The sequence below is a fragment of the Trichophyton rubrum genome (genome assembly GCF_000151425.1).
Source record: "Trichophyton rubrum CBS 118892 genomic scaffold supercont2.2, whole genome shotgun sequence".
Classification (NCBI taxonomy): domain Eukaryota; kingdom Fungi; phylum Ascomycota; class Eurotiomycetes; order Onygenales; family Arthrodermataceae; genus Trichophyton; species Trichophyton rubrum.
The window spans coordinates 254,514-282,427 of record NW_003456427.1 but is presented as its reverse complement, the minus strand read 5'-3'; the positions used below and the strand labels follow the sequence as shown (position 1 = coordinate 282,427).

Here is a 27,914-nt window from a genome sequence, read left to right as displayed (position 1 = left end):
TCTAGTTTCATCGTCACTCATTTCTATTTCGTTTAAACTACTTAGGTTAGGCATAGTTCTAGAATATACATCAAAGGTTCATTTCAATACCTATTAGAAAACCAAAATGCAAAATTAATCTGCAACAAAACAGAAAAAGATAAGGCGTTACATCGCTAGAAAGCAAACATGGCAGACGCTTAGCAAGAAAGATAAATGTATCAAAGAAGATCGCCAGCAAATCAACTTGGTATACGAATACATGAATGGTCCCTCCCGCAGTTCTCAAAATAAGACATTTGGCATAATTACCTACCCAATTCCAAGCTAGGAACGATAACAGGGCCAAATTTGACCACATTGCCAAACGAACCTTCTCCCTGTACCAAAAAGTCTACTGCAAGGCTCAATTTCGGAAACGAGCCAGTGGCAGAGTTGTTCGGTGGGTACATGGGGGATTGCATACCACTGTATGCAGCTTGAACGGCATCAGGGTCATATCCAACGATTGCAACGTAGTTTCTTCTGCCCATAAGCTTTCGGTGTTCTCTTGGTTGACCGGAGACATCAGTTTGGAAAAGCTCCATCATGTCCTCCTTTGTATCTGAGATCTGGGCGGTGACTGATCGCTGGCCGTTTGTGGGTATGTAGAGAGGTTTATTATTTCCGTGGAGTAGTTTAAGAATGTACGAAGGGGGAGGAGCATTGACTACTGCGGAAGAAATGATTTGGTACATTGTTTTGTGATCTGTTGGGTGTGAAGGGTCGTGAACGAGTCCAGCTCCGCAGCAATTTACTGCACCAGAGAGGAATGTCATTCTGATACTTCGTTGGTGTGCAATTCCTTGGAGGGTGCGGATGAGATATGTCCTCTCAAGGTCCTGATGGGCAATTGTGTGAGCCATAGTACGGAAAAGATTAATAATAGATATAAGGATGAGCAATCTCTTACCTTCGATTCATGGGTCCATTGGTCTTTCAGCTCATCGAAAAGATCAATTTCACCAAACGGACTCAGCACACTACCCATTAGGCCAGATTTTCCCACAGCCCGTTTAACAGAGTCAAATCCTGAGCCCACCGCACTCTTAGCACCGACAACACCAGCAACAGAGCTCGTGACCCTTCCAAGCATGTTGTAAGCTCCGGTCACAGCCTTTTTGCCGGTAGCAACAGTATGGACGAAATGCTCCGCTGATTCTAGGCGCGGGTAAACCAGAGGTACTGAAACCATCCATATGCAGTGTTGGATACTGGGAGGGAGGGTTGCAACTTTGGGGAAGATGCCTTGGTATGTTGGACCAGCAAGCACTTGGTGAGGGCTTCTCTCGGAGCGGCAGTCAGGACCGACAACCGCAATAGCAGGGCCAAGATATTTAACGAAATGCCAGCCAGTTCCGGTGATAGTAAATAGGTCAGAGTCATCTACGACGTGCCGTAGAATCTCTAGGGTGGTATGATGCTGGAAAAGGAGATACATTTCAATTCCAAGACGGCCAATGTTTTTGAACATGTTTGAAAACTGCATATGGTCGGGGTATGAGCCAAAGCCATCAAAACTAAACAGTGGGTTAGCACATCCTCTACAAATTGTATGGCATCAAACACTTACATGTCATGGTCATCGACCTGAGAAATATGAGGCAGCTGAGCGAAAGCCTCTCTCAAATGGGGCTGGTCAAAATGGCTGGTATAGTAATGGAAATAGGCATGGGTTACATCCTCTTCCAGGGCAGCAGTCCAAGGCGCGGTTTTCCTAGCCTCCTTACCGCTGATAGCAAGCCATTGCTTGAGAGAAGGGACCTCCTTCCACAGCCGGTCAGCGTTGATTTGCCCTCCAAGGCACAGCTGGGCATGAAATCCGCCACATTCAACGTGCTTTTGCATAATATCTTTCCACATGTAGCCCACCCCACCCAAACGAGATCTTTCGTTGGCATTTATGTTCAAAGCAAAGTCATTGCCTGAAGTGGCCACAACCCTCCATGCTGTCTCGTGTCGTCCAGCGACTAAGAATTCGTAACGAGTGCAGCCAAGGTGGGAGGTAATAGCATATGTCCATTTGTGAGACGAGTTGTCATCCATTTGTATGTCAATACTATATTTATAGAATATCCATCGTTGGTGGCTAGCAATGCGCGCTGGTTGAAGCTGTCTTGGGTTTGGCGACAGATCGGTGCTCTTGTGTATATGGATTGTTGGAGGTTGCGATGCATCAGTCACAAGCAAAATCGAGCCCAGCCAAAGGCCTCGCTCCATATCCATGTTGGTATACCGCAAGTAAGGACCGAAATATACACCGTTCGTGGGAGCAACTTTATACATTTCTACACCGCTTGCAGGTGGTGGTCCTACAAAGCCACTGTTCATTCCCATAACACTTCCTTCGTATCCAGGAGTCATCGGCAAACCTGGGGAAGGCATAGGCTGACCAAAGGCGGACAGGGCGGGAGATGCTAACGGTTGTCCAAATGCAGATAGAGCTGGAGAGGCCAAGGGCTTTGCAAAGGAGAGTCCAGGAGATGTCAATCCGTGTCCACCAAATGTGCTGTGGCCAGGAGACATGGGTGTCTCATTTAGATTAAGCGGCGTGGGACCCTTGGGGAATTCCCACTGAGTGGACTGTGTGGGCAAATGAATGTAGTAGTATTGACCAGAATTGGGGTCCAAGTGGGCTATCCAACCTTCTGGAAGTGGAGGCGGAGAAGCTGGCCCAGGTCCAGGATGTGCCGAAGAAGGCTCGCTCTGCTTCGATGAGGATGGAAACGCAGATGGCCCGGCTTGGAAGTTGTGCTGGCTTGGAGTTCCGGTATGTGCTTGACGGGTGTCGTTTGCAAAAGCAGGATGGCTTTGTATTGATGGCTGCGATCCAGCTACAGATGGAGGGCCACTGGCCGCTACGGACCCAGCGATAGGTGGATATTGGGTGGTGGGCCCACCATGCTTTTCTTGAGGGTATGCCATATTCTGTCCGCCCATTACACTTGAGTATGCTGGCGGCGGGGACGCGGTCATATTCAGTCTTTGGAAATCATCCTCCAGTTGGCCCTGCGGATTATTATTAAGATTGTGGTTATTATTAATAGTGGCAGTACTCGTAGGAGCCGTGACGGCTGTAGTGATAGGTTGTGGTGGCCTGGAGACTTGGCTAGAGGGTCCTTCGGTCACTGGGACTGGAGTGACGTCCGAATCACCTTGATAGATTCTTGGAGGACCATGGGGCTCAGTTCCTGGTTGTTCAGTTGGCGTCCATGGACGCGGTGGTGCAACTGCAGCGTGCTGTACAGTTGGAGGATTGCTTCTTCCTGGAATACCGCTGTATTGTTGCGCTCTTTGCTGTGCCGCATGATTGTGAGCATGAATGCTGCTGAGAGTTGCTGCGCCGGCAATTCCAGAAGCGGCGTAGCGGGCCTCAATATCCGAACTCGGCTGTTGCCCAGGGCCAACTATCGGGGTTTCTGGTGGCGGAGGGGAGCCACGCTGGGCCTTTGTAGTAGAAGTGGAAGCAGTCGAATCGATTCGGTTTATAGAACTAGTTGGCGCTTGAAGATTGCTAGAGGATGGAACAGACTGTGTAGGAGGAGGCCAATACTGCTGGTGGTATTCCGGGTATGGATTCACAACAACTGATGGATTGTTGTTCTGGGTAGAAGCACTAGGCTGTTGAGGAGCGGCTCTTTGAGGAAGACGCTGAAAGAGGCCTTCCTTGTCAGGGCTCTCGGCTGTTGGCGATTCCAGCTGTTTTGGCGCAGCGGCACCCCTTCTCTCCGCAAGGCTGGACTGGGCTTGCTTGGGATCACGTCTATCCTGCGGTTTTAGGGCTGCAGGTATATCGGCATTACTGGACTCTGGTGAAGAGAGTGAGACAGGCGAGTAGGTCGTTTGGCTGGGCTTCCTCGAGTCGCTCTGCTGAGAGCTGTTGTTCTGATTCCATGATTGATCCTGTGTCCTTCGGTTGTCAGGATATGGCAGCGGAGATACCGATGGCTGAGTAGTACCCTGACGGTCTGGTTGGGGGTTTGACGAGCTGCTGGGAGCAGGTGAAGGAGTGCCTCGTTTTGCAACTCGAAGAGGCGAGACAATCGGCTGTTCATGGTTAGAAGGCGAGTTTAGGAACATCTCGTCCCCTTCTTTGCCGGTATTGTGACTAGAGCTCATTGTGCTCGTCTCAGAGAGTCATCGAGGCAAGCAGTTTATGCAGCCTTATCACACTCCGGCGCAAAGCAACCCCTTCTGATAATAAATGTAAACTGCCAGCTGCTGCTGCCACGGTTCGGCGGGGAAAAACAGTCCCACGTTAGTTAACTAAAGTGGGGAGAAGAAGGCTTGATGCTGGATGAGAATGTCAAGTCACTTTGTATATAATTGATTATCTTGAAAATGATGAAGAAAGGAGGAGGAGGGTTGTATGCCGGAATATCAGTGACAGCCCTCAGCTCGACGAAGAAATTCTCCCTCAACTCTGTCCCTCCCTCCCCTCGAGCTTCGTGTGATAGACGGCCAAGTTAACGCCAAGGGTAAAAGCTGGCGGCTACACAGGCCGCACAGGAGATGATTGGGTCCTCGCCGGGAGATTGATCATGGCCCAACGTGAAACCTGACGACTTGCATCTGAGGACAGCGATTGGCCCAGAGAAGGGGCCGTCAGCCACCAGCGGGCCACGCATCGAAGTCGCAAGCCCCCTTCATTCGTCGGCCATTCAGGAGCAGGCCGTCTTAGCGCCGGGAACCCTGCAGACATTTAGCATGCACGTTCAACAATGCAATGTTGGAAGATCAAAACTGCGAAGAAGAATGTCAGCGGCTTTTCAGTCGGAGTCAAGGTAGACGTTGAGCACTTCCTAATCGGGACAAATAACTGCAGAAACGCTCACAGTAACTGTCGAAGGACTCTTATATTCCTTTCTCCTGCTTCGATGGGCGTTATTCCCATTCGGAGAGATTGCAAGTTCCGTTGATTCGCTGGTACCTAGTGTTGGTAGATGGAGTTTTTCCGGATGCCATCGAACCTTGAAAGTGACCAAAGTCGTTAACTCGTTCCCTAGTCAGTGGCTGAAGAGATAACTACCTGGATGAACATTGAATGACCATACAAAAAGATCACATCAACCAGCCAGTCTCGGCCACACAAACTGTGCGAGAAGCACAAGCCATTCTTTCTGAGTTAGTTGAGCTGTCGATACGATAGGCCGATAGCGTCTTTTCACGTGCACGACATAGCATCCCTCAGCAGCGTTTCGGACATACGATGGCTCTGCAGTTCGTTTCGAGTGCTCATATAGGGCAGTGTCCCTGACTGCTGGTCAGGCCCTGCTTTCTTGTTCCTTTAGTACGGTGCAGTCTCTTGCATGAATTCCAGAGACAATGTCCAACGGCCTTGATTGAAGCCGAGCTTATACATTCCTCGTCCGCTCTAGCGAGAAGAGGTCTTGGACGGGCAATCGGCTTATGTGTACTGGCTGGCAATGGTCTAGGTGGACTTGGCCTAAATGAGGTCTTGGAGCGATAACTTATATTGTGAAATGATGCCAAGTCGACAGCCATCGAGGCCCTGAGGAGTTAGAGAGTCTGGGACATTTAGTTAGATGTTTGGTTTGCAGCAATTAAGGTCCAGACACAAGTGGAGGCCTAAAGGTTCGAGATTGGAACATATTCAATGAACAATAATGAATAAACCATGAAAACAAAGGAATGTTATACAAAAACAGAGTCCAAAAATGCTTCGCTCCCATGCCCAAAATTACTAGTAATTCAAAACAGGCACCGCTAACACCAATTGTGCACAAATGCTATCAGAGACTCAAAGGGGAATAAGTCAATTAAAATCACAAATAGGAAAGGAAAGGATGAGATATCGGTTATAAACCAAAGTTAACCAACTGTAGTCCCTGTTTAGCCATGACATCAAGCCAGTCAACGTCAAATGTATGACCACATCTCAAATAGGCGTTTGTTTGATGCTGATATACCGTCTGCAATAACTGACGAGTAGTGGCAACATTACGACCAACTCCATCGTTTGCTTCGAAATTAGACAGTATATCGAGTGCTATCATCTTATGGGTAGGCGAAGTAGCGACTACTCCAGCAATGAAGGTAGGGAATATGATAAATCGAAGATCGTACCTGCCCATGCTAGTGATCTCATTGGCAGTGGAGAGGATAGCCGATATACGTTGGTCAATGTCCAAGGCGGATAACGTACTGGTCTCCGCGGCTTGGTTGGGCCACATGCTGATATAGGAATATATCATGCAGCTATTGAAGAGTGTTGAGCACTAAATTAGAAAAGGACATTAGTATGGTTTGAAGTTACAAATCCAGGCAGGCGAAAATTTTGAGAAGATAGAATTGAAATAAAACAAAACGCAGATGGGGCTGTTCACATAAATGGAAGAGATGGTGTGGAAAGTGGAACGTACATGTTGAAATACCTCCTTTGAACGGGGAGGCAATTGATGCACTTGTTGCTGGAATAAAGATACTCGGGGTGTTGTCCATAGCTGGATGAAAGACTGCTGGATATCAAAAAGTCGCTTCTCTTTGGCGGCGCGGCCCAGCAAAGTGCAGCCGATTGACCCGTCTGGGAAAGTCTGGGATATAGCATCTCGTCGGCAGTCCGCAGCAAGGATACCAAGTCTGATAGCAAGGATAAAGGTATCTCGATTTAGACGAAGCATCACTGGGAGAGTGTGCTCTTCTCCGGGGAAGATTATGCTTTTTCCATCTTCGCCGATAGGGTATAGCTGTGACAGGGCGGCGGGTATCATATCGTGAGCTAGTAAGTTACGCACAAAGTCACCCGTACCAGCTCCGCTGAACAATGCATATAGGTCAATCCAACAGATCCACCAAACGACAAAAGGAAATGGCTCTTTTTGCAATATTGCACCTCTCATATAGCAGATTCGTATTAATCTTTGGATATGATGGGACCACAGATTTGAACCGCCTGGTTCTGCAGCAGCAATCTAAACAAGAAATAAATGTAAGTGCATCGAAGTTGGCCAAGGGGGAAAATAGAGTGGGATGTACGTACCTCATATATTAAGAGAAGAAAATGTGTCAAAAATACTCCATCTGACGAGAGATCCTGATGACTTCTCATACTTGTTTGGAGGAATGGAAGTGTTTTTTGGTAGTGCTGTAGTGAATCTATGCTCTTCGATGGATCCTGGCGAGATAAACTTAAGGCAGAAACGGCCATCATTGCATGGAAAAGCTACTCAGAAAAAAAGAGCATTAGTTATCGGTGTTGCTATATGGGATAAGGATTTTTTTTAAAAAAACTCACAGGTAGGAAGTTGGCTGCTTCCTTTTCAAAGATATCAGCCCCAGGCATGTTGATGTGACTAGCATGTAAATGGTTATGTCCGAGCGCAGCTTGAACGAGGTGCTTCCATACAACCCCTCTGAAATGGCTCAGTAACTTTGCATCCTCCAAATGGCCGGTGGATCCAATAAATATCGGGTGTTTTGGTTTATTTGCGTCCTTTAGGTGGCTATCCTCATAATCTTCAGGTGATTTGGATCTAGAAGTCACAGTCAGTGGGGATGACCGCATTGATTTCCAGTAGCTTGTATTTAACGCCATGGAGTCTTCAAATTTCGCCAATATCACCACATTCGGGTCTGACGATTCTGTGGATGACCGAGGCCGAGACTTGGAAGTATTTCGTTTATGGGAAGCAGATTGGGAAGGCCTGACAGTCTTTTTAATTGGAGGGAGTTCGTCTTGGGAATCTTCACTGTCGTCTGTGAGATTTGCGAAGCTATCAGGGTTGACCACGACGTGGTACGTTCCAGGGAGATAACACTCCGCTTTCATTTCCCGCTCTATATCGGTAGTCAATGATGCAAAGGGAGGGAGGATATCATCGCTAGTCGAGCTGGTAGTTGAGCCGGAGCTTCCTTCCGAGGGTGATGATGACGATGCTTATCTGGAGTGTTAGTCGCAATATCAACTAGATAACAGAAGATCGAGCGTACAGTCCCAAACGGCATTTCCAGATATAGAAACATCTTGCATCCTTTCCATGACCTTCAACGTATCGTCTCGGAATGAAAGCCTCGGACTATAGTCACATTCATGACCCAACCGGGTACATTGCTATGAATTTGATTAGGACAAGTATAACAGATAAAAGAATGTTGCAAGGGCACGTACACCACACCTTGGATGGCCTTCGTCACATTTTACTAGATAGAAAGTCAGTAACTGTGGATGAGGATACAGGCTGTCGCAGCTCCTTACCTTTTCGCGCCTGTGGATGGAATACAAAAACCAGAAAAATGAGCATTTCTGAGGTTTATTTACGTAGTGAAAGGAATCAACAGGGTGATAGTTACCCTACAAGTCCTGAAGTTGCAGAAAATGGTTAGAAAAAGTCGGTTAATTGCTACATGCAAAATACAACGGGGTTCAGATCCTGCTTACCAGCAGCCTGTTTTTGACCTTGGAGGTAAACGTACCCTTGTCGGCATTTTAAGCTTAGAGGGTTCCAGGTCCCATCCCCTGTCTAAACTTGACAACTTGGGCATGCCATATTTTGGAGCGATTGGCGGCAGTGACTGAGTATGTTTTGTTGAAGCCATATTGAAGAAATCGTTTTCCCCCTCTATTGAAACGGACTCAATTGGATTGACGTAACTGCTGTCAGGCTGTAAATGGCTGGGTCAACTAGTGCAAAGGAGGCGTATGATTTCGAGCACTGTAAGTGAAAGTGGCTTTGGAATTGTGCATATAACGGTAATTTTTTTAAATATGGATGTCAGCCTTCCTGCGAGGTGGCCACTTAACGGCTTAGCGGCGCCAGTCGATTGTTCAAAGACGACGGTATCATGAAAAATCAGATACAGACCTGATAAATGCCATCGAGGGAATAAATTGCGTAAGAAGGTAAAAAGGACAAAAAAATGAGGATATGGATGTGGCGTTGAGACTCCTTCAAATATGTCAACTGTCAGGAGGCAGAGCAGCATAAGTTTAGAACACTTCCGTAATAGCCATGATAATCACAAAAAAATCCCACTAGTTGATGTTGTAGCATAATTTGGATGCCCCCGGCGGCGTCCGTTGGTGTACGGAGGGAATGGCTGGATGTTTTGGGGTTGTAGCTTACAGGTTGACCTGTAGACCAAGCGGACCATATTGGCCTTAACCCACAAGCTAATCGCCAGCGAAACGCGCTTACGAGCTAAGCATCCGAATAAATATGCAAGGTAGCTTTGAACCTGGGGTATTTTGCTCTCTGTAGTCGTGAGAGCCTTGCATACGCTGTGCCAAGCGGCAATCTCAGGACATACAGTAAAAGTTAACTGAACAGAAGCGAACAGAGCCGATAGCATTCTAGAACTTAGCCTTTACCAAGGAGAAATGCTTCTTCGCTCTGATTCTTACTTGAGGTTCCATCAGTAGGACCGAGTGATGGTAAAAGAAATATCCGCTGGTTTGAATGAAAAGAATACGAGCAGCCAAGTGTGCTGCACTTCGCAAGCTCGTCCTAAAAAGTCATGCAAGGGCACCCAGACTCGCTCGCTACCATCTTCGGGACCTGGTCATGATTGACTGGAGGAAGGGGGGCTTCGTCCATTCTGGACTGCAGCTGGGAAGCCCTTGCGTCCGTATGCCCGTAGAAGAGAATCGCACTAGTTTCCCTCCGTCTTGGAGAGGTGACTCTTCACCACAGCCCTGTTTCGCGGATGCTCTGTATGGCTCCATCATTATGCGGGCAGTCACAGCTTTTGGGCTGCAGAGCCAGGGTAATTTTGGGCGAGCAAGGAGCAAATCCGGTCTCTTTGCTCTCAAGCTTTCATACGCACGATCGTCACGGCCAGGCCATGAGCCAGCTCCTTCGGCGCACCAGACAGCCGGTAGAAAGTTCTACAAAGCGTAGAGATGCGTCGGGCTCCGGCTGGATATCCCGATGGATTAACCCAGTCGTCTGATCTGTTGTTTCACTTGGCAGATGGCGGCCAAATGGTGGAATCTCGGACTGCAGAGCAGAGGAGGAAGACGTTGTCGTTGGAACAACCAAAACGGACATTTTTACTCAGCGGCGTCCCGTGATCTACAGGAGGTTCCAATCTTGATCGTGATAACGTCAAGCAACATTGACAGGTCAAGTTTTACGATATGACTTCTATGAAACCCTCAGGGAATACTCCGTGTATGAGAAAGGGTCTAGGAACAAGCGCTGGTTGTGTATATTTTTGGGTAGCAAGCATGGCAACTCCGAGACACATGGCCGTTCTGCAATACGGCGCTATTTACTCCGGAGAACTCTGCATGCAGCTCGTTAGACAGCATTAGCTACTCCTAAACAAGAGGATAGCTGCATTAGATTTGGCAGGAGAATAGTCTGCTGCCTTGGCCAGTTGATGAACAACTGCATCGGAATCAGTTATCAGTCATATGGTGTTATTGTGAGTTGATGATGCCCTGCCCCCAACACTCGGTAGGCTGATACTAGTTACATCTGCTCAAGAATCTCGTGCCAGACAACTTTAACTGTTTCGGACCGCTCATTGGCCTTCCACTTCTCGATCACACATTTCTGGGAGCTGTCGAGTGACAAAGAACTCTTCTTCAAGATTTTGACGTACGCCAAAACTGCCTGGGCAAATTTGCTCCTCACACTCTCGATGGGTAGGTCGATGTCCTGGAACAAAAACTCATGTTCTTTGAACAGAGTTGATACAAGTTCCTTGTCTAGAGACATAGATGTCGAGTCACTATCCCCCTTCCCGCCACTGGGGAGGCGTTCATCCACGCGATTGAAAAGGTCCTTGACGCAATCAAATAAAGTAGGGTATACGGATCTTCCGGAATGTGTAATTACCGGCTTGATTACGGAGGACATACCAGCCACATAACGACCGAGAACTATTGGATAAAGTTGACATGAGCCACCGGCTGTGATGCTTTATGCCTGGGATATGGACGTACCTGACGGTGAAATGTTGGGGTTTGCAACATTATACAGACACTCTATCCCTGCAATAAATGTTTTGTCTTCAATGCTACACCAGTAATAAGATCATTAGCACGTATAAGCGTGACGGTAATACGCAGAAGGAACTTACTTTGGTACTCGGCTGTCTTTCGAATCGATATCCATCTTATCACCCTTTACTTCTTCGATCATCTCCTCAAAAACAGGGGATACTATAGCAAGGGTTTCTTTCGTCATGTCAAGATCCTCTAGATTCCTAGCAAACTGTCCAAGCCCTTTTAGTCCATGGGGCCTGTAGTCAACATTCTTCCGTTTGGCCTCTCGGATGACAATGGTCTAAAATATTCCAGTCAATAAATGATCCTTCCGAGAATTGCCTGATGCCTCTACTAACCTTCATGCGATCCTTGATGTCACTTCGCCCCTTCAAGAATGCCTTGGAAAGACTCGAAAACTTAACAAGAGCCTCCAGAACTTTGTCTTTCCCGTCCCAAGTTTTCCCTTCAAGTGCCTTTTCAAGGTGTGGCCAGAGAGATCTCGCCGTTGGAATATCCATATTCTTGTCATTGGAAAGGACTGCTTTGGCGACAGAAAGAGCAGATGCGTGCTTGATTGGCCATTGGGGAGAATCCAACTTGGTCGAGACAAGGTCGAGTATTTCATCAAGGTACAACGAAATAACTCTGGAGCCGCTCACATTATCATTCCATGTCTTGGTAAAGAACTCCTTAACCTCATCTGTAGTGTCATGCATCCCAAGAAATATAAAGGGTAGGAAGGCCGCTGCAACTGCTTGAACTCTATCGTTCGCCAATTTGGACATGGAATTCATGATTTCACCGGCAACAATGCGGTGTGCTGTATCTTCCGATTCGAAATAGAGAGATTTTGCAAATTTGATGGTATCCAGGACATCTTCATTGCTAGCCAAGCGAGTAAGGTAACCGATAGCAGAACTGTAAGATGCGCTGACTGTTTCATTCCTGTCTAACACCAGTTTCCTCAAAATACGGATAAACCGAGCTGCGTAAGGCTTTAATAGTACTTGCTTAGAACTGAGAATTACTAAGACTCTGCTGCAGCCCACTTTTGACGGGAGGCCTATTGCAGAGCGTATTGAAGCCTCTAAAGCAGGTACCACTTCAGCCATACTCGCATCGTCGAGTGAATCGAGGAGATGAAGCTCGATACATTCCATCATGGGTGAGCTCCGGATAGCGGTTAACCTCATTTTGTCAATAGCCTGGCCCGTTAATCCATATTTATCAGCATTCAGGTGGACGTAGTTAACAGCCTGAGGTTCTATCGACGTGAGCGATGTGAGAAGTCGCTCCAGAATAAGGGCTGCAAAAGGCCTAATCAATGGTCCTGGCGTTTTCTTGACGATCTTCGTGATGGTCATGATCGAATATTTCTGGACCCCTTCCACACTGGACTCGATACCTTCACGGCCAAGCAGGAATGGAATAATATGTTTTAGCATGAGTTTTGCTCGTTTCGATGAGGTGGCACCACTCTCCATAGCACGTAAAACAATCTCACTAAGGGTTTGACATAATGACATCGCCGCCTGCCGTACGGTTGACTTGATATCGTCAAGAACTTTGAATGATTTTGTGAGGATTTCGCTCAAGAACTTATCATACTTTTCGATTTGGCAACCCTGGAGTAAGGAGGCAATACCAGCACAGGCAGCTTGTCTCACCCGCCATTGTTTCCCATCCACAACACTTCGTAGGAGATCTTCCATAATTGCATCAAAATTGGTGTCTATGACTGCATTTGGATCTTTAACGAGGGCATTCCATATATCATTCATCGATCTTTGCACATTGGGATTCGGATCGAATCGATATCTATATAATTTTGGGTATAGCTTTGGATTTTGAGAAAGATATCCGTTTTCACTGGAGTCGGACAGAACATTGCTGAGACCAAAACGGCCAAAGGCGGCACGACTCGACCATATAGCGCTATTAGAAGCTAGTGACATGAAGCGATAGACCAGGCTCGGATCACCGACTTCAGATGCAAGGCCGACAATGTCTTTATATGTGGTAATTGAACCGTCACCAGTGGGTAGGGCTCCCGGCTCAAACAATTCCGTTTCTTCAGATATCTTCCCGCCCCCCATATTAGAGCTGTCAGCGGTGAAAGATCGCACAAGGTCACGAACTAAGTCATCTTTGAGGTTTTGGCTTCCCAGTTCGTATACCAGTGATAAGCCTCTTGAAGACGATTCTTGGACGGTTTCGTCCTTATCAGAAAGCAGCCAGATAAATGTTTGCTGGCATTTCCAGAGGCGGGACTGGAGCTCCTCATTTCGACCGCAATATTGTATAAGGCAGAGAAGCCATATGACTGACGCTTTTCTCAATGACGGTTTGGATGCTTTACAATCGCCCATGACCTTTTCAAGGATCTTAGAGAGCACGTAGGAGGGAATGTCCGAAGAAGGCTTATCAACGTCTACATCTAAAGAGGATGTTAGGGAAGTCGATTGCCAGCCTTCTGCCACTATGCTAAGGGCTTCGCCGATGGCGAACTGTACTTCTATCACTTTCACTTCGTGTAGAGAATAAAACAAATTGAGCAGTTGGTCTACCTTGGTAGACCCGGTATCACCTTTTGGGATAATTAGGGATAAGCGTCCAAGAGCAGTTATCGCAGGTTCGCTATGCTTTTTAGCATCAGTGGAGATAGATTCGATAATTGCCTCCCACTTATCACCCTGGAGGTCACCCAGAGTAATGGCAGATGAAAGGCTGAGCTGTCCAATGACATCATAAGCTGCTTTCTTAAGTGCAGAATCTCGAGAGCCTTTCAATATATCGAGGGCTGTATCTAAGCACTCTTGTGATTTTTCGTGCAGTTCCTGTACCTGAGCGCCACGAATTCGTAGTCGGGAGAGCATGTATGCTTGGCCTAGTAGGGCTCCACGAGCCTTGTATACTGCAGTACCGACAGCGGCCTGCCAACTAGTAGCATGGGGGGACAAAGTCTCCCATGCTTGGCCCCTACGTGCCTGAGGACAGCTGGGGTGGCTTATCAAGATGCCGAAGGCTTGAGCAGCTGTGTCTTGTTGTGGAGGTGCTCTCTTGAGCAAGGTGTCTATTAGGGCCTGACTGTGGTTTACTAGAGGTTGAAGGAGTTTGTTGGAGGTGAGAGAGGCAATTTCAATGAAATGAGCGGCTGACCGGCCAGAGGACTGCCCAGAGTTTGAGAACAGCCCCTTTAGACAAGCATTCAGGAGCAGCGGAAGAACATCGTCACATTCTGCAAGATATACCTTAACGGAAGCTCGAGCTTCCTTGTTGTTCGAAAGAACATTGTCGAGACGCTGCTCCCAGTTGTGCTCTATGTCTTGAATCGCATCGGTATTCACTAGAGCTTCACAAAGCAGTAAATTTCGAAGATATGTGATAGCAGTTTCGTAAACAACGGTGTACTTCTCAGAAGCGAAGATTGACCAAAGAGCTCGACGGAGAATATTATTTTCTTCAGTGTCTTCCTCAAACAGATACTTCGCCAGTTCCTTGAATCGCGGAAAGACATATCGTCTATCCTCAGCGACTGGAGCTGCTATGTTATCACATGGATTCAACATGCGATACCAGTAAGGATCGAGCCCTTTCCTTCCCTCTTCTGCAATTTCAAGTCCACCATCTTGCCCGTCAGCAATGGCCAGCAGATCAATAGACCTGCCACAGATGTCATTGTATGGCATACAACGGTTGGAAAAACGGACAGCAGCAAACCGCGTACTCCTCACAATATTGAACCCAGTTATTTTATCTCTTGATCCGGGTTCAATAGTGGCAAACCTGGTTAAAATAGGGCGAATTTGGTCTATTGAGTTCTGATCCAAGTTTTTGGTTATAGAGTTGAGAACTCCACCAAGGGCCTCATCGATGCTGACAAAAATCTGAGGGCCAGAGGCGTCACAGCTTAGGGAAGTAAACATCCACTCTAGCAAGTTAATATCAATAGGATTTTTGTTTTCTCTAGTTAAAGATGGATCGACCTTCGGGGCAAGCAACCCTATAGACTCATAAGCGAGAGTCCTAGAGCTAAATTCGGCAGGTTTTAAAGGCCAGCTGGTGGTTGGCCAGCCTTGACCCTCGACCATTTCCCTCAGGGCTTTGATTATGTTTGGCGCAACCAAATTTAAGTCTGAAGGCGCCCCCATCCTCGTCAACCAGGTGACAAAAGAGAAAATTTGCTGCCGTAGTTTGGATACTTCTAGCCCTCTGGCTCCACCAAAGCTGTCGGAGGTAAGGGCATCATTAAGGATTCGGATGATATGCTGAGTTTTGGTAGTTGCCTGAACCGATTTACTCAAAAAGTGAAGAATTTTCATTTTCAATGCAGGGCGGGCGGGTAGGGCACCGCCAGCCTCTGTCGAGCCTAGATAAAGAGAAAATAGCCGATCAACTACATGATCAGACTCCAAATCTGGGCGGAATCGTTTCAGGATGTCATCTCCAATGTCCGAGACTCGTGCGTTGGGATCCGCAGTTGCAATCAATGCAGGAATGAACCGGTCAGAGTCATTGAAAGCACCGCTATTTATGAATTTTAAAGCGGCCACTTTTGTGTCTAGGATATTTAAGCCTCCGGGAGCTGTTGGATCCCAAGTTGCACCATCTGAAGACTGGCGACTTAAAAATCTTATTTCTGCCATAGATAAACCTGGGCAAGCCTCTATTGTGGGTGTCAGAAGAAGTAATTTTCCAAACCAGGATGAGAGATATGTGCTGTCTCCCGGCAGAAGCTTCATGCTTTTTCCTAAGTCTAAATCCTCCCTGCTTCCCTTAGGTGGTAGCTTTATAAGGGGTAGTAGCTTCAGTATCAAGTTAAACAGAATAGAAGCTTGAGCTTCGGAACCATTGAACTGGGATATTCCATGAAGCAAGGACGGTAGAAGAGTTAGACTTGTAGGGCCCATTCGATTAAGTCCATGTCGGATGTAGATCAGATCGAAGTGTCTGATAAGGGAATTATCGGCTTCCTTGAATTGCTTCAGTAAGGCCTCAACCGGAAGAGCGATGGATTGAGATTGGACCCTGGTATTTATATGCTGGCATAGAGACACAACCTTGTTTCGGACAGAGGCATTCTCAGATGCAAGTTTCAGTAGTAATGGTGCAAGATATGTATGAAGAAGGGATTGAAGTTTTGAATCTGAGTCTGCAAGAGCAACACGTAGTTCCAACTTGGACACAAGTGAAAGCTCCCTTTCTTCTGTGCTTTCCACCATGGTTATCGATGGTTATCGAGTGGCTGCCGAAAATTTGGTAATGTAGGAGCAGGCTTGTCTTCTTTAGTAGGTTCACTCGGTTTCTATCAGTATATTGGTTTTACCAGGCAGATGTCACTATATCCCATCTTCACATTTTCCAAGGCAACCAGAAGCTGGCGTGTTCTTGTTTGTAAGTTTGACGTTGGGTCAAGGTTAATTGGCTTAGTAACTCGAATATTCGCGCGTTTGGCGTCTAATAAGCGCCCTTATCGATTGTGGTATTACATAAGCGATAATCAAACTCTGTTCCTGGAATCTTTTCTTTCTTTTTTTTTTTTTTTTATCTGAGCGAGGAGGATAAGAAATTTGACCAGCGCGTTGACGAAGAGCCAGCGAGCTCGATGCGTTCCTTGTACCCTTATTCCCACATATTTTGATCTTATAATACTAGATAACATGTCCTTAATCTTCACTCTGATACTCATATGTTAATACTTTGACAACGCCTTTTCTTGCCATTTTAGAACCTCGTTGTACACCAAGTTGCTATATCCTCTATATCCTACGAACGAAAAGATGGCGCATTCTTCCAAAGAATTAATACAACCTACGATTATTTCGAGCCCGCAGCTGAAACCAAAACCTGACAATGATTTCGTTAAATCTCTCTCGCATCTGGTCGCTGGAGCGTAAGTGAAGACCACTCTTGAATCTGCAATCTTCTTTACTAACCCCTACTTCTTCCACCAGTACCGGGGGCGCCATTACTGCGGTTCTCACATCACCACTTGATGTCCTGAGAACTCGATTACAATCTGACTTTTACCGCCCGGTTCTCTCGTCGACCGCCAGCCCCAAGCCCATGCAACAGCCAGCCTTTCAAGCGTCTCGTCCTATGCTAGGTCATATTCGCGAAACTTTCCAGATACTATTTTCGATATACCATGTTGAGGGCTGGCGTGGGCTATTCCGAGGACTTGGGCCGAACTTAACTGGTGTTGTACCAGCCAGTGCCATTAAGTACTACACTTATGGGAACGTCAAACGCATAATAGGCGAATCGCAGATTTTCGGGCCGAATAGCGAGAATGCCATGGGCTGTCACATAATTTCAGCTGTCACTGCAGGCATAACCACCGGAACTCTCACGAGCCCGATTTGGGTGATCAAGACACGTCTTCAACTTGACAAGTCACAGTCAGCAAACAGTCCACAAGCTGCCCCGAGACGATACAAGAACAGCTTTGATTGCGCAAGACAGGTCTTGCGGCAAGAAGGCCCTAGAGGACTATATAGGGGACTCTCAGCAAGTTACTTGGGAAGCTTAGAAACAACATTCCATCTTGCACTCTATGAGCAGTTAAAAATGCTCATAGTGCGGATGAGGTCTAACCAGGATGAGCCTTGTGCTCGTACTACCGGGAACAAAACCCTTGGGGATCGATTGTCTGGCTTGTTGGGCATGGGTGGTGCCGCCGCACTTTCGAAATTCCTTTCTTCTATTATTGCATATCCACATGAGGTAAGTATCGATATAACCTTTGGTGAGACAAGACAGGAAGTCCAAGTTAACTAACAACCTTTTTTTAGGTGATCCGGACGAGACTACGACAGGCCCCCATGGCTAATGGCCATGTAAAATATACTGGAGTGGTCCAATGCTTCCGACTCCTCTGCAGGGAAGAGGGTTTCAGGGCACTGTATGGCGGGTTGACGCCGCATCTACTTCGTTCTATCCCTTCTGCAGGCATCACACTTAGCGTATATGAGGCCGTCCTTGAAGGGTTCAAACTACTTTCCGAAGACTAAAACATGAGCGTTTTGTTTATGGTTAAGCCAGGCGTTTCCGATAATGGGGTTACTTTCGAACTGTATTATTATGAACATATATAATAGAATTAAGGCTATAGACGGGTAAGGTGTAAGATATAGAAACGGAGGCACATAATTACCCATCATTTATTGCCATTTCCATATGTATCAATGATTCCAGCCATCTAGATGTACAACAACCTATCCAGGGTTGTGCTTATATTATATATAGACATACGAAACCCATATTTTCAACTCATCGCCCGTACGAAAAATAAACAAGTAGATTTTAAGGCATTTGAACGTTCAGCTGTCTCGCTTCGGCTGCAGTGGCCCTTAGAACACGTCTGACATCATTCTCGACGTCACCCATCGTCTCCGCATCTGCAACTTCATTTGAGAGTGTGCCATTTCTCTTTTGGTTGCTAAACAAGCACTGCCAAACATCCGAGTCTCTAACTTTCTCCCCTTCGGCACCGGGCCCAGAGAACAGATTTCCTGGTGTTACGTCTTCCAATTCATGGGAATTTGCAGACTCAAGGGTATTCTCGTCCAGGTGCCGAAGGCTCATTAGAGGGTTATGGGAAGTACCGTTCGATTCTGCATGGCCATTTCCATCCAGATCCAGGTAGCTTTCGGATATAAAGCTGGAGGACACAGAATGTTCCCTTTTCTTCAGGTTCTCTTCGCGTCTACGTGCAATATGGGCTAGACGGCGAGCCACGGAGATTTGATAAATGGACTCCTCAACGGTGTTAGCAACCAGGTACATCCATACAGTTGTATCTTGATGCTGACCAATACGATGAACCCGAGCTATGGCTTGAAGTTCAATTGCGGTATTGATCAGTGGTTCGCAAAGAAAGACGTGGGTCGCGTTAACAAGATTAAGGCCAGATGCATGAGCTTTTGCATGTAGGAGAAAGCACTCGGTCTGTTCAGTTGTTAGAGACAAGATCGTAAGTTAACAGGATAGAAAAAAACAAGGCACGTACAGTATGGTCCTCTTTGAACCGTTCGATACCAGACGGATCATCAATACTGGAATGACCAATTTTGAACCAATAGAAGACATGGCTTAGTGTAACCAGAAAGCTTTTATTCTGCGAAAAGACAATGGATTTAGCTCCTGGGTCATGTTGCCGCAGCCATAGCAAGTGCCGACAGAGAGTATCGATCTTTGTTCCATAAGATCTGGGAAGATCAATCTTCTGGATTTCTTCCAGCACTTTTGAGCTTATATCAGAATATATAGGGTTTTTCTGTGGGTTTCCTGGTTCGGAATTGGGTGCATTCTCTTCCTGAGCAACAATCTCTTGCGGCTTGTAGGTAATCTCGTGGAAGTCTCTCATCTTTAAACGGCTCTTGCAGACGGGGCAGCTTTGGCTTTGACGCCACCAATGCCGTATACAATCCTTACAGAATTTGTGACCACAAATCGTCAACACACCTATAAACATTTGTGTTAGAAATCGCTTGGTTTGAGGATTGGACGTGAGTCAAGGGATAAGGAGTTAGCAGACGAACCAATATCGAAGGTAGAATCACAGATGATGCAGACTCTTGTGTTTTCATCTGTACCAGATTCGTCACGGAGATGGAGAAGGTATCGGTGCTTTGCTTTCAAGGATGACAACTTGGAGTCAATTTCCTTTTCAGCCTCTAGTTTGGTGACAAAGTCTTCTCCATTCAAAGGTTTCCCCTTTCGGTCTTCGTCGTATGGTGCCACTGTATCTGATATTTGTTGGAGCTGACGGTAATATTCAAGCCTCTTGTTCATAACGCTTCTGAAAAGCTCCATTTGCTTTTCTAGGGGAGGAATAGCCTTTGATTGAACCGAAAACAACTTGCTCACTTCACGCAATATGTCCTTGACGATCAATTGCTCTGCGCGGGCCCTAGAACTCCCTTGTATTTCTTGCCGTTCCAAAGACACAACTAAGTTGCGAAGTTCATTCACAAGTCCTCTCAATGAAAGCTGTCCACGAGGCAGTTTTAGCTCCTCACACTTATTTATAAGAGAAATGTATAGTTCTGGAGCGGGGCCTTCACCCATTTTTGCCCTCTCCATGGCAACGCCGACTTCGTGCGTGATCAAGTTATTCACCTGGCCCGTAATTGCGGCAAAATGTCTTGCAAACATAACTCGAAGGCCTTCCATGTAAACGTACATTTCGTCCTGGTGTTTCGTCGATGATTCATACTCGTCACCTTTCAGTTCTGAGCCTTCTTCTTCATCGACCAGCGCTTGTAAAAGCAGCTGTGCCATGTGGTCCAGCCACTTGTTGAATGTATCGGTATGGGGTTTCATGGCATCGCAGAAATCTTCAACTTGATCCAGTAGACGTCGACTTTCTATGCCGACAGAGTGCAAGGCTGTAGACATTGTAGGGACATGGTATACTCCGTCCTTTTGCACCTTGACCTTGAGACGGTTGATTTGTCCATTGACCATTTGAATCGTATCTGCAAGCATTTCTCTTCTGATCAACTTCGCAACTTCGTACCCGTTCTCTTCCTGCTTTTCTAATTCCCGGAAACTATCAGAGTCAGGCTCGGTAATCTCAGGGTCCGTTTTAATCTGGTAATAAGCGTTGGCCATGAAGAATTCACACATATGTTCAATTTCTAGAGCGGTTCGAAGCCGATGACGAAGCACTCCCAGCCTGTTGAGCAGTTCATTCTCGGATTCATCGTCCCCGCTACCTTCATCTTCTTCATTGTCATCGCCATTGACTTCGTTTTTTGCTACACTCTCCTTTGCAAGTTCTGCCCGCCTTTTGAGCTCCTCATCGAGTTGATTTCGACATCCCTTGACAATTAAGCCTGATCTCCTCGCTGCGTCTTTCCAAATCTCCAAGGACTCCCTTGGTCTCAGGGCATTTTCCATTATCTGGCCCCTTCGGATCTGGGATATGAGAAGTGTACGCTCCTCTGTCCGTATCTTGGTTTCATTTTGGTCAATCATAACCGCCAGCACGTCAGCAACAGATCGAAGCGGTCCATTACTCCCAAGGGTTCTTGCTGTAGCTGTGTCAACTTTAGGCTGAAGACAGGCTTGCCTGAGTCTTGATAGCCACGACCTCATCTTAGCGATAACGGCCCGTGTCTGGGGCTGTATTAACTGCGCATCCCATTCGAATGACTTGGGAGTGCCAGATCTGTCCAAGTCACACTCTTCGCACATTTGTTGGAAGAGCTGGTCGTAATGCTGTTCTTCCACGGCAGTGAATGGAATGGTGATAACGACTCTCTTTTGTTTGGGCAGCCGAAGCTCACGGGAGACAATTTCTTTGTTATGTCTGAGGGCAATCTTTCGAATCATCGATTTAAAGACGGGAGGGTATGTGCAAACTCTTTTCCAGATGCTTGCCGAGAGGCAGAAAGGTTCATAATGTAAAAACGACAATAGACCATATATATCTTCGATATCCTTTCGCAATGGGGTACCAGTCATAGCCCATGCATTACATCGTGGAATAATCCTAGCAACCCTCGCAGGTTTGCTAGACTGAGATTCAACCATTTGAGCTTCATCAATACATACACGCCACCAGGATATTTGCATCAAGGGAGATTTCCTTTTCGGAGCTTGTTTAGCGTGACGGGAGGGCCGGTCAGGAGGGTCCTCTGCATAATATATTTCTGTGTTTAGAACTTTATAAGTCATAAGGACTATGTCATAGGAGGCCAGATCGTGTGTGAGTTCCCTGTCATCTACCTTGCTCTTTTTAAGTCCCGTATAATGTTTGACTCTAAGACCTGGGGCATGAATAGCAATCTCTTGTTGCCACTGCTTCAAAATTGAAGGTGGTGTTATTATCAATGTTGCTCTGGATTCAAGCAACCCTGCTGGAGTGGGGGGATATGATCCGTTGATTATGTCGGGTCGCTGGTGGGCGCATATCAGAGAAAGCATTTCCACAGTCTTTCCCAGTCCCATTTCCTCGGCAAGAATGCCTCCCCTCAAGCGTCTTTCTGCATGGTTCCACGAGGATAGATTCCTGATGACTACTCTGAAGAGTAGGCTAACATAGCATGGTCGGCCATCTGCATCTAGCACCCGGCTAAAAGATAGTGGAATTTCTTCAGAAACTTCCCGTGGACGTAAAGTTCCATCAGGTAAAATGTCCATGCCTTCTCTTGTCAGTAACCAGCTGACAGTTCGTTTCTGGAATGGAAACAAGGAACACCTTATCAGGTCCAATCCTTCGATCTGCGGTACATGTTGTTGTGTTGGCGGGACATGGACATTGTCATAAAAATCACTTAGGCCTAGCTGTGGCGGTTCTACATGGGGGTATAATTTTGGGAGTGGGTGCGGAGGGTAGCTTGAGTCTTCGGGCAAATCAAGCTGTGGTTTGTAGTACTGCCACAGTGCCTTCAACGCAAAGTCGGGTATTGTATATCTTATTTCAGCAGAGTTTATCCAGAGTATTCTTGTCTCGAGGACATAGAATCGAGTCTGAGCGTCCGGGCCTCTTTTCAGGTGTGTTTGCGAATAAACAGCAGGAAGCTTCCCGTGGGCGCAGTATATAGAAGTCGAGTTTGAAATGGATGTCCGTAGGGCGTCTACAAGACAATTTTCCAGTCGAGAGTCAAGACCCTCAACTTCTTCCAGAAGTACTTCGTGTGTGCTTGTCCACAAGGCCAGATTCACACCGGGTCTGGTATGATGCGGGTTTCTAACCAGTGCAACTACAGGTACATCTAGTTCGTGCTTATCATTCAAGGAAGGGTTGAGTGGTGGTTTATCGAATTCCTAAAAGTCACCACGGAATTATTAGCTAACTAGGCGATCTAAGAAAGGGCTTGCCTGCGAGACGAGCAGAGAGGTCCGGCCTACGAGTAACATCTCGATTTTACCAATGGCAATATACTGGGGCAAGATATCCGCGGCATATTGTAGATCAATACAAGGCCGGTTTCTATCAATTCTTCTTCGTTTTTCAGGAGGTTCTGAGCTCGCTTCGTGTCTCTCACGGCCGGAGCTGGTGACCCATGCAAGCGCGTCCGGGACGCGGCCTAGTTAGTTACGTAGTTAGTTAATAACAGAGCCAAGGGCGAGACAGGGTAAATCTGAAGTCGCATAAGTAGGTAATTACCTGGGACTCTGACGCTGTATTGCTCGAATGCCATCCCCAGCGGTCGTTCCGTCAAGCTTGCTCGCTCTGAGGATGAAGAAGAAGAAGAAAAGAACCGTAACTTTAGGCAGAAGCGCGGAGTGGTCTAACTAACTAATTTAACTTCGCGTCCTTATCGATAAGATCTCGTTTCTCTCCACTTTGTTAAGGAGTCAAACTTGTTAGTTAAAAACACAGAAAAGAATCAACGTCCGTCCCCTTTTTTCCCCTTCGTCATGCTCCTAATACTTCTCCTCCTCCTCCTTCTCCTTCTTGATCTCCCTCTCCAGGCGGCGTCTTTCAGCCCTCCTGGCCCTCATTTTGGCCACCTGATGGGGCCGGTGGCGGCGCGGGCGCGCTGGTGCAGCAGGGGCAGGGCAATTGGCGAGTGCTGCAGCTGCTGTTCTGGCCGCAGCTATCGATTTCGTGGCTGCCTCCATTGTTTCTATTGCAGCTTTTGCTGCTTCTGTTGCTCCTCCGGTCTCTGACACTGCCAGCCACTCGTTTGCGGCTGCATTCCATTCTTCTGCCGCCGCTTTCCATGCTGCTGCCGCCGCTTCCACCTTTGCGGCGGCTGGTGTGAGCGCTGCTGGTGCTGCCTGTGGTGCTGGCTCTGTTGGTGTTTGGGTAGACATCGTTGGTTATCGAAATGTAGTTATTAAGTTGGATATGCTATCATGCGTCAACAGCTATGTAGTAGGATAGACGAGGGAACTAAAAGGATGCATTATACTTACATTGTGGATGTCTCTTGCGGTCTGAAGAAGGAAGAAAAAGAGAAGAAAAAGAGAAGAAGAAAGAGGAAAGGAAAGGGAGGAAGAAGAGACGAATCTCTATATAGACATAGTCACGGTAGCAACACACGCGAGCAACACACACGAGCAACACACAACCACGACGGGGCTTAACTAGGTACTTCGAGCCATTTGTGCTATCCCCCGGCGAGAACGCGAAGAGGAGTCCCCTTTAGGTATGCAGGGAAGCAAGACATCCCTCGTTCTGACGAGGGGCTGGCCTGTGGTTACGGGCAATGTCTGTAGGATATATTTTGACAGACGGGCTACGGAGAGACTCTTTCGACTTGGCTCGCTGTTTTCTACGCCATGGTTGGATAGAAAATAGATGGAAGGAAGAAGAAGAAGTTGTTTATTCGTGTTCTCGTGTCCTCGGGCGATGGGGCAGGCCCTCGTTCTGCTTCTTCTCCTTCTCCTCATCCTTCTCCTTCTTCTCCTTCTGCTGCTGCTTCTGCTTTCTTCTACGAGCTTCTCTCCGCCTCTCCTTCTTCTCTTGCTCTTTGTTGGGGCGGGGGCACGGCTGGGCTGGCTGGGCTGGGTAGCCCTGGTGGGTAGCCCACCAGGGGGGCGGGGCGGGGGCTGCTGGTGGTGGTGTTGCTGGTGGTGGTGCTGCTGCTGTTGCTGCATTCTTTATTCTGGCACTGATCTATGGTGTTTATTCCGTTAGATATAGGATCACACGTCTAAGGGCTATGAAATAGGATAGACGAGGTAGGTGATAAGGGCGCATGAAACTCACGTTGGAAATAATTCTGTGGCCTGAGGAAGAAGGAGAAAGAGAAAGGGAGTAAGAGACGAAAGACGAACCTTTATGCAGAAAAAGGCACGACAGCAACACAGGTGAGCAACACACGAGCTGGTGAGCAACACACAACCAGTGCTGGGCCTAACTACAGGTCTAAACCAAGTCAGGAGGACACAACGCCTCAATAGCATGAAGATCATAGAGAGTATAATGGTATTTGATAATAGACAGGTCTCTTATGGTAGAGGATACAAAAACAACACTTTGCATTAATAGAAGGTAAGCATGCCACTATAGTATGGGTATAAAATAACATAGGCCATCCTCGGGGTCCTCACAATCGCAATTGTCTAGAATTCCAGGGTTCCGTGTCTGGCGAGTAACCATTGCTTCATCTTCTCCGCTGTGTCTGCAGCATGTTCCTCGGTATCATGTATAATCTTGTGATCTGGATAATGAAGATCCAATCTTAGGAAGGAATACTCTTTTTCAATAGCAGTCGTATCTTGCCATTTAGCTAGGAGCTTTTGTAATGTTTCTATCTCCCTAGGGGTAAGATTTTGTGAGGTGGCTTCTCTCCTCTCATAGATATCAAATAAATCACCTGGCATTATCCCGCCATATTCAGAACGAATAGACTGCTCAACCTTTTCAGCTATTCCAAGGATATCAGTGCGGTGAGGGTATCGATGTTTCACTTCGAATTGAAAGTCTTCTATCATAAACTCCATGTGGTAGCATGACTGAAGAGGAAAGGGATATTCATGGAGGCCCGACAACGCACGCTGAGCTTGCGAGAGAAAAAGGCAGCCGTAGACGGATTGGATGCCGTTATAAACCGCCTCCATAGCAGTAATATCTATTGAGCCCACGGAGCGGGACAGGGTATTGGATGGAGTGATATAACACTGTCAGCGGATGGAGCAAGCTGCTGCTTTTGTAGGATCTAACGAAGATGCCACCTATTATTATTGCCCAACCGGGTGGCTAATGGCGCGCGTAGTTGACTAGCACTGACCTTGGGAGAGAGAAGCGCTCTTGAGTTGTCAAGTTCGTTACACACATGAGCGTGCGCGTGCATCCGCTGTCTGCTTTTGCGCTACGGGGCCGGTAAGACACACAGTCCTGATGATACCATGGATGGATGTATGGTCGTCGCGATGGTCTGCTGCCTCTGCTGCCTCTGCTGCCTCTGCTGCCCTTGTATGGTATGACGTTGGTGGCAAGAGGCTCTAAGACAGGAGATTATATTAGGTAAGCAAGTAAACTTACTTAATTCTGTGACTAGTCCAGATAAGGTTAGATCCATCCCCCCCCCCCCAAGAGCCTCACGTCGACCTCAACCGAGCAGATCTCGAGAGAACCGCAGGCAACCAAACAACCAAAGAACTACTCTGAACAACCAACTGCCCTGAACAGCTACTCTGAACAATTACCCTGAATCCAGCGCTGCCTGCTCTATCTCGCCAAGGAGAGTTAGTTTGGGATAGTCCTTCAAGGCTATGGCAAGGAGAAAAGGGCTGGCTCCTGGTGAATCATTCATCGTGGGGCCAGCATGAGACGAGAATAGTAACTAATGGCTAGAGCCCCTCTGGCCCTGGCTCTGGCTCCTGTACATAGGTAGCCCGCTGCTGCTGGACGGCAGCGCCATAATAACAATACCAACAATGTGATAGATATCCTGATACCTGCACCGCGATCCGTGATCCGTGATGCGGATATAGTGTATATGGATTGCTGTTAGCCGTAGGAATACCCCTAGCTATATATCCCAGGCTGAATGATAGACACAGCTCTATGAACACCGCCAGGAAGGCCGTCGCCCTCGCCTGCCCGCGGACGGGGCAGGCAACGTGACCAGGACGCGCTTGCCGTGCGCGGGCCCTCGCGTCCTCCTCCTCGTCCTCCTCTCTTCTTCTTTTTCTTCTTCTTCTTCTTCTTCTTCCTCTTCTCTCCTTGCGTTCCTCAGCCTTTGCGTTTCTACTGTTTAGTTCGATTGCCCCGGCAAGCCCATCCTAAATAAAGCGCAATACTTGATACGCCTCCCTCGATAGCCTCCTTTCCGTTTTGATCACCGTTTCGAGATGGATCCAGGAGCCAACGAGTTCGTTTCCACCCCCTCTCCCTTAGATCACTATTTCCTCCTTCTAATATCCTTTTACTTTCCAGAGTCGATCGTCAGTTGTTAGAGAAGTGGCTGGCCTCCGATGCCGTCTCCAATTACTGCGAGTCGGCAGATAAAGGTCAAGACAACGCAAAGAGAAAGAAGCAAAAATGTCAACAACAATTTGCTGAGATTTTCTTTGCTCCGATAGGTGGCTCTGCTCCTACTAGAGAGCCGAGAGCCTATGATGGCCGGGTAAGTTGGTTTTCTAAGAATAGGCTATGGATAACCTGCATAGCGGTCCTCGTTTTGTCCAGAGTAGGGTCTTCCGCGTTCAGGAAGACAACTCTGGTTTTATACCGAGAAAAAAGTGGCTGGTTGATTACCTACCTTATTCTAGAGGCTTTAGGATGGGTGGGATTAGCGTGCCAGCTCAGAATGCTGTTATTCCCCCGGTGCAGCAGCAGCCGCTTGTTGTGTCTGGCATACGTGTTCTCCATTATCGCTGCAATTTCGGAGTGCGCTGCATTGATACATGTAGCAACCTTTGACACCGATAGAACATATCACCAGGCTTCACTGGTGTTTAAGTGCCTCAGCGAAGGGGGTGTCCACGTGCTTAACTTGTGCCTACTCGCCATGCGAAAGACGCCAGATGCTGCAAATCCGGAATTTTCGCTTAGACAGTGGTGCCAGGTTCCCAGTGATTACAGAGCATGGGCTCTGGATGCACTACATGACCATCAGATCAACTTCCTTAACGGCAAAGTTCGAAAAGCCCAGCCTTCGGGTGAAGCTTCAGGAGCCCAGCCTTCGGGTGAAGTTTCAGGAGCCCAGCCTTCGGGTGAAGCTCCAGAGACCCAGCCTTCGAGTGAAGCCCCTCGTCCCGCCGCGCGGGCTGATGAAGAGCCACAGGCCCCACCAAAAGTCCTTCGCAGCTCCCGGGGAAGAGTCCTCTCGCCAGTCCAGCCACGGTCAGCCCTCCGCAGCCAGCCAGCCAGTCAGGTGCCATCGAGAACCAATACCCCCGCAAGAATGGCCTAATTTTTGTATCCAAGGGTATACACCGCTATCGACCTTAATACAACTACGAGATGACAGAAAGGGTTGAACAAGGAGAGATCATCTTCTTTTCTGGCAAGTTCTTTTAGATTAGCCGT

The 27,914-nt window shown here is 47.4% G+C and overlaps 9 protein-coding genes across 14 annotated transcripts; 2 read left to right on the top strand and 7 right to left on the bottom strand.

Moving 5' to 3' along the window:
• Window positions 1–287: 287 nt before the first annotated feature.
• Window positions 288–4,477, bottom strand: TERG_01648 (uncharacterized protein; the record flags this gene model as incomplete). Its single annotated transcript, XM_003236876.2, has 3 exons — window positions 1,592–4,477; window positions 932–1,538; window positions 288–860 (listed from the first exon to the last, which is right to left on the bottom strand). Exons 1-3 carry the CDS (start codon window positions 4,135–4,137, stop codon window positions 288–290), a joined length of 3,726 nt encoding a protein of 1,241 aa, XP_003236924.1. The 5' UTR covers window positions 4,138–4,477.
• A 215-nt stretch (window positions 4,478–4,692) lies between these two features.
• TERG_11742 (uncharacterized protein) lies at window positions 4,693–6,533 on the bottom strand. The gene has a single exon (XM_047750807.1). It carries the CDS (start codon window positions 6,231–6,233, stop codon window positions 5,838–5,840), a length of 396 nt encoding a protein of 131 aa, XP_047605481.1. The 5' UTR covers window positions 6,234–6,533; the 3' UTR covers window positions 4,693–5,837.
• Window positions 6,534–6,558: 25 nt separating this feature from the next.
• TERG_11741 (uncharacterized protein) lies at window positions 6,559–9,694 on the bottom strand. 2 transcript variants are annotated; one of them, XM_047750806.1, is made up of 2 exons: window positions 9,102–9,694; window positions 6,559–8,924 (listed from the first exon to the last, which is right to left on the bottom strand). In XM_047750806.1, the coding sequence occupies exon 2, from the start codon at window positions 7,805–7,807 to the stop codon at window positions 7,238–7,240; it is 570 nt and encodes a 189-aa protein (XP_047605480.1). In that variant the 5' UTR covers window positions 7,808–8,924; window positions 9,102–9,694; the 3' UTR covers window positions 6,559–7,237. The 2 variants fall into 2 exon arrangements, with proteins under 2 accessions (XP_047605480.1, XP_047605479.1); XM_047750805.1 differs by having other exon boundaries at window positions 6,559–9,694.
• A 210-nt stretch (window positions 9,695–9,904) lies between these two features.
• TERG_01646 (uncharacterized protein) lies at window positions 9,905–16,499 on the bottom strand. Of its 4 annotated transcripts, XM_047749330.1 has the most exons (3): window positions 11,065–16,499; window positions 10,928–11,001; window positions 9,905–10,864 (listed from the first exon to the last, which is right to left on the bottom strand). In XM_047749330.1, the coding sequence occupies exon 1, from the start codon at window positions 16,192–16,194 to the stop codon at window positions 11,233–11,235; it is 4,962 nt and encodes a 1,653-aa protein (XP_047605478.1). In that variant the 5' UTR covers window positions 16,195–16,499; the 3' UTR covers window positions 9,905–10,864; window positions 10,928–11,001; window positions 11,065–11,232. The 4 variants fall into 4 exon arrangements, with proteins under 4 accessions (XP_047605478.1, XP_047605476.1, XP_047605477.1 ...); XM_047749328.1 differs by having other exon boundaries at window positions 10,928–16,499; XM_047749329.1 differs by having other exon boundaries at window positions 9,905–11,001.
• A 253-nt stretch (window positions 16,500–16,752) lies between these two features.
• Window positions 16,753–17,752, top strand: TERG_01645 (uncharacterized protein; the record flags this gene model as incomplete). Its single annotated transcript, XM_003236872.2, has 2 exons — window positions 16,753–16,865; window positions 16,927–17,752. The coding sequence occupies 2 exons, from the start codon at window positions 16,753–16,755 to the stop codon at window positions 17,750–17,752; spliced, it is 939 nt and encodes a 312-aa protein (XP_003236920.2).
• A 525-nt stretch (window positions 17,753–18,277) lies between these two features.
• Window positions 18,278–22,123, bottom strand: TERG_01644 (uncharacterized protein; the record flags this gene model as incomplete). The annotated part of the gene is made up of 3 exons (XM_003236871.2): window positions 18,278–18,922; window positions 18,984–19,438; window positions 19,516–22,123. The coding sequence occupies 3 exons, from the start codon at window positions 22,121–22,123 to the stop codon at window positions 18,278–18,280; spliced, it is 3,708 nt and encodes a 1,235-aa protein (XP_003236919.2).
• A 1,230-nt stretch (window positions 22,124–23,353) lies between these two features.
• Window positions 23,354–24,370, bottom strand: TERG_11740 (uncharacterized protein; the record flags this gene model as incomplete). The annotated part of the gene is made up of 1 exon (XM_047750804.1): window positions 23,354–24,370. The coding sequence occupies exon 1, from the start codon at window positions 23,744–23,746 to the stop codon at window positions 23,354–23,356; it is 393 nt and encodes a 130-aa protein (XP_047605475.1). The 5' UTR covers window positions 23,747–24,370.
• A 114-nt stretch (window positions 24,371–24,484) lies between these two features.
• On the bottom strand, window positions 24,485–25,805 carry TERG_01643 (uncharacterized protein). Of its 2 annotated transcripts, XM_047749327.1 has the most exons (2): window positions 25,669–25,805; window positions 24,485–25,596 (listed from the first exon to the last, which is right to left on the bottom strand). In XM_047749327.1, the coding sequence occupies exon 2, from the start codon at window positions 25,496–25,498 to the stop codon at window positions 25,001–25,003; it is 498 nt and encodes a 165-aa protein (XP_047605474.1). In that variant the 5' UTR covers window positions 25,499–25,596; window positions 25,669–25,805; the 3' UTR covers window positions 24,485–25,000. The 2 variants fall into 2 exon arrangements, with proteins under 2 accessions (XP_047605474.1, XP_003236918.1); XM_003236870.2 differs by having other exon boundaries at window positions 24,485–25,762.
• Window positions 25,806–27,164: 1,359 nt separating this feature from the next.
• On the top strand, window positions 27,165–27,798 carry TERG_01642 (uncharacterized protein; the record flags this gene model as incomplete). The annotated part of the gene is made up of 2 exons (XM_003236869.2): window positions 27,165–27,272; window positions 27,328–27,798. The coding sequence occupies 2 exons, from the start codon at window positions 27,165–27,167 to the stop codon at window positions 27,796–27,798; spliced, it is 579 nt and encodes a 192-aa protein (XP_003236917.2).
• Between the last annotated feature and the right edge of the window lie 116 nt (window positions 27,799–27,914).

Excerpts from the sequence above, each read along its gene's own strand:
- TERG_01643 (XM_047749327.1), bottom strand. The coding sequence starts at position 25,498 with ATGGAGGCGGTTTATAACGGCATCCAATCCGTCTACGGCTGCCTTTTT.
- TERG_11741 (XM_047750805.1), bottom strand. The coding sequence starts at position 7,807 with ATGAAAGCGGAGTGTTATCTCCCTGGAACGTACCACGTCGTGGTCAAC.
- TERG_01646 (XM_047747794.1), bottom strand. The coding sequence starts at position 16,194 with ATGGTGGAAAGCACAGAAGAAAGGGAGCTTTCACTTGTGTCCAAGTTG. Across the intron at positions 11,271-11,328 it reads ACATCAAGGATCGCATGAAG|ACCATTGTCATCCGAGAGGC; the intron begins GTTAGTAGAGGC and ends GGAATATTTTAG.
- TERG_11742 (XM_047750807.1), bottom strand. The coding sequence starts at position 6,233 with ATGATATATTCCTATATCAGCATGTGGCCCAACCAAGCCGCGGAGACC.